This window comes from Erigeron canadensis, chromosome 4 (genome assembly GCF_010389155.1).
Source record: "Erigeron canadensis isolate Cc75 chromosome 4, C_canadensis_v1, whole genome shotgun sequence".
NCBI lineage: Eukaryota > Viridiplantae > Streptophyta > Magnoliopsida > Asterales > Asteraceae > Erigeron > Erigeron canadensis.
Genome location: NC_057764.1, coordinates 31,057,848 through 31,062,064, shown reverse-complemented (window position 1 = coordinate 31,062,064; position 4,217 = coordinate 31,057,848). Strand labels below are relative to the sequence as shown.

Below are 4,217 nucleotides of genomic sequence, written 5' to 3'. Positions count from 1 at the left end.
AATTGCCGTATCTTTGCCGTTCTCGTATCTTAAATTTTTTAGTTTTGCCATTTCTCGTTCCCGTATCGTTCCCGTACCCTTTTGCCGTATCCGTTTTGGTGCAACATAGTATAAAAATATTACATTCATATTAATAGTTTTGTAATATACAAGGCATAATTTGCTTTTTTATAGATAGCTTTAGTCCAAATGCAATATGGGCTATGGGCTAATGGGCCACGGTTTAGACTTGATTACTTGAACGATAAATAGACACAATATTTTATTTCTTCACTCTTACATTACTTGATTAATCGGTACAAAATTAACGCTTCATTTCTCCCAGGGGCGGTACTAGAGGGAGGGTCAAAGGGGGCAAATGCCCCTCCACAAAATTTGAATTTTGTCATGTATTTTTAAACTTTTAATGAATTTTTAATTTTTTTTTATAGGTTTTTTAATTTTTTGTCCCTCTTTACATTTACTTTTCACGTAATTTTTAATTTTGCCTCCTTTAGAATTTTTTTTTGGTACTGCCTCTGATTTCTCCTGGACCAATTGGTGCCATCACGACTCCCTGAGTTTGGTTCGCTAGATTTCCTTGCCATCCTAGATATATTGCAACACGTACAATTTAAAACTTAAGTTAGATCTTTTTATAACAACTAAACAACATATATATAGATCGTCTTGATAGATTTTAACTTCGATCAAATGAGGGAGATTAGTAAAACTAATTACCAAAAGCAGGCTCGATTCCACGGTATTTAAGCTCACGATACTCTTGGCAAAGAGCGCAAAGATTGCAACAACAATGTAAAAGGCAATCATTGCATGGTTGCTCAGGCAACATGCATTGTTTCCTTACTTTAGAACGATACATAAATGAATATATACATTCACATCCGGTAAATAGACAAAGTACCGAATAGAGCGCACCGCTTACTCCACATGCTGTTGTTATACGTGAAAAAGAAATAAAAAACATTAATTCTTCAAAAATAATGCCTTTCATTAAGCAAGAACTAACTTTTAATGGTATTTGTTAAATATATATATAAGGGAAAGATAATTTGAGACCAACTAAAAAAAGTCTAAAAAAAGACCATTGATTTTCGTAAGTTACACACCACCATCATCATCTACTACGATATACAAGACTTTTTTGTAAAAACACTAAGACTTTCCGGCGACGGGCCCACCAGAAAATCATGTGCAATGTGCACATGATTTTCTGGTGGGCCCGTCGCCGGAAAGTCTTAGTGTTTTTACAAAAAAATCTTGTATATCGTAATAGATGATGATGGTGTACAAAAATCAATGGTCCTAGTTGGTCCTAAAATAAGAGGTGGTCTCAAAATATCTCACCCATATATATATATATATATATATGTATGGAGGAAGGGAATATGAGGTTGTTAGGCATCCAAGTTGGGTGAAAAACCCCTCACATACCTTTTTTTAAAAGGTAAAAATCATGGGGGGTCATTTATTTATTTAAAATATTAAAATATTAGTATGTGAGGGGTTTTTCACCCAAGTTGGGTGCATAACAGCCTCATACTCACTTTTCCCTATCTATATATATAGTTTCTTTATTTTGAGAACCATTTTTTTTATAAGAACCATAAGAACTATTAAATAGTATATTTGTTCACATATTTTTTTTTTGTCATTCACATATGAAATGATATAAAAAAGTATGTTGTACAAGAAACTTTTTTAAAAAACTTTCAAAATAGCCTTTTGTGAACTTGTGAATGAATATGCTCACGTTTTCGTTCACATGTTAACAAATGGGTATATGTAAGGTTTTGAAAAAAACTTTCTTCTACAACATGTATTTTTATAACGCTTCACATGTGAATGAACAAAAAAAACATGTGATCTAATACATAATTTAAGAGTTCTCAAGGTTCTTACAAAAAAATGAATTCTCAAAATAAGGCTCCCATATATATATATATATACAAGTATTAATACCCGTGCCCGATACACGGCTTTCTTATATATTTCTTTTATCTGTTTTTAATATACTAAAAATACATGGTTGGAAATTTTTTCATTACATCAAAAGCAAGACCTCAAGCAACCCATGTAAGATAGTATGTGGCTAGTAAAATAACTAATTCATATGCAATATTTGAAACATAGAAAAAATAGGGATAATAATTTAGAATACACTATGTAAATCATTCCAACATTATATAATTTGTAGATACTTATATTTTTCAAATTTAATATTTTATAACAATTTTAAATATCATTAAGTACAATGTATTTATACTATCTATATAAATAAACTCCCTCCCTCAAAATTTAACATTCTACCTTTAAAATCTCTAATTTACCCTTTTAATCTATACTAACATTAAACACTTTATCCCTAAAATTCCAAAAATACCCTTAAAAAAAACTCTTACACGTGTCTCTTCCCTTCCCCGCAGTTGTTCACATAGTATACCAAAAAAACACACATGTGTTACTAAATTTAATAATAAATCAACGTAAAAATCGCTCACTCTAAAACAACAACGGCGGTTTGCACTTTCAGCCGGACTAAGAAACACTTGAGTTGAATCATACATTCATGTAATAACACGGTACCATTACTTAACTAAAGTTTTTTTCCTATGTCCCGCCGCATAGCGCGGGTACAAGGCTATTTGGATAAAACAAAAACTAAATATATTTATTCATTCAACAATGATGATAAATTTAATGCATATTATGCTAGTATTAATAAGATTCGATTCACTAAAATCTTAAATACGATAGAAATATGATGTTTATAGACTATAGTTGCAAAATTATTAGCATCGACAAAGATACTATTAATCTATAGCATAATACGCGTACTTCGACTTTACAATATAGACATAAACCACAAAGATTTACATAAACAAAGCATGCATACATGACTATTCTTTCTATAATATATTATTTTTACAATGATTAATTCGTAATTAATTAAGAACATACTTTATTATAGTATATTAATATAGAATTTAATAGTAGATTATAAGTAATAAATCTAATTTGTGAATCTAAGGCCGAATATCATGCATTACGTTTAATTAATCTAATGTGATAAAAAAATAATCAAAATCAACCTATAGTTAAAAACGTAGAGTTAAGATATTACCTTGATTGTACATTGATCATGATTAATAATAATCAAAATCAAATCCTATGGTACCAGCAGTACATTGTGGACTCAGCTCTATAATGAAATCTTTATTTATGTACCCGTGTACCATTGTACCTAATTGATGGAGCAAATTAAAACACATATGATCATAAGGAAAGCAGCAATAATGTACGTATGATATAACAACCTTAACATATATTGAAAAAGGTTAGTTAGGTGATATGAGTTGTAGAAGGAGAAGGATTTGTAAGATTCCTAATTGTGAAACAATTTCAATATTTCATGATTACGTATAATATATCAAATAACTAAGATTAAAGAAACTTTATTATTTAATATATTAAAAGGACACATGTCGCGTAAGACTCGTGCCAAGTGTCGTTTAAATAATCATTCAATCTTGTTTTAGTTTATTGGTATATATATATATATATAAACTAGAAAAATGAATTACGGAATTAGTTCACACTTACAAGTAGTACCCATGTCGACAACCTCAGCAATTCGTCCAAATGAAATGCACGGGCACCAACACGTCAAACAACCTATATATATATATATATTTCCGAAAAACAATTTCAGTTATTCAAATATAGAAATTAAACATTCTTGTACTACAAATTAATTACTCATCTATCTTTTAATTCATAATTAGGTAATGCCAAATTGGCGAATATAAAGTTTAGACTTACAACTAGACCAATCTTTGCTGCAATCACAAAGGCCAGTAGACCGTTTGCCGGGGGTGGTCATGTGTTGTACTGGGACACCGGTGGTGTATTGTGGTCGCGGCTCATTGGAAGCATACATGATTGATGAAAATGAAATGATTGAGATGGTGATGTATATCTTAGTTTTGGATCGATATCCGCTGTTTCTTATGTTGTGGACTTATTTTGATGATCGTTTATGTACGTGGCCTTGTTGGATGTCTATTTAGGGAGGACGGAGTGGTTAGGCATGGGACCGGTACCGGTGTGAACATCACCCCGACCTACCGGTACCGCTAGGGAGGGGAGCACTTTGGGTACCACGATGCCGGTTTGGGTGCCTATTCTTTTGACCGTTGCAACCTTAAAAAAAACGT

General features: G+C 31.4%; 1 protein-coding gene across 1 annotated transcript; it reads right to left on the bottom strand.

Annotated features, from left to right (window-relative positions):
• Positions 1-493: 493 nt before the first annotated feature.
• LOC122597388 (cell number regulator 10-like) lies at positions 494-3,940 on the bottom strand. Its single transcript, XM_043769987.1, has 4 exons — positions 3,823-3,940; positions 3,604-3,675; positions 721-933; positions 494-588 (listed from the first exon to the last, which is right to left on the bottom strand). The coding sequence occupies exons 1-4, from the start codon at positions 3,938-3,940 to the stop codon at positions 494-496; spliced, it is 498 nt and encodes a 165-aa protein (XP_043625922.1).
• Positions 3,941-4,217: the final 277 nt, after the last annotated feature.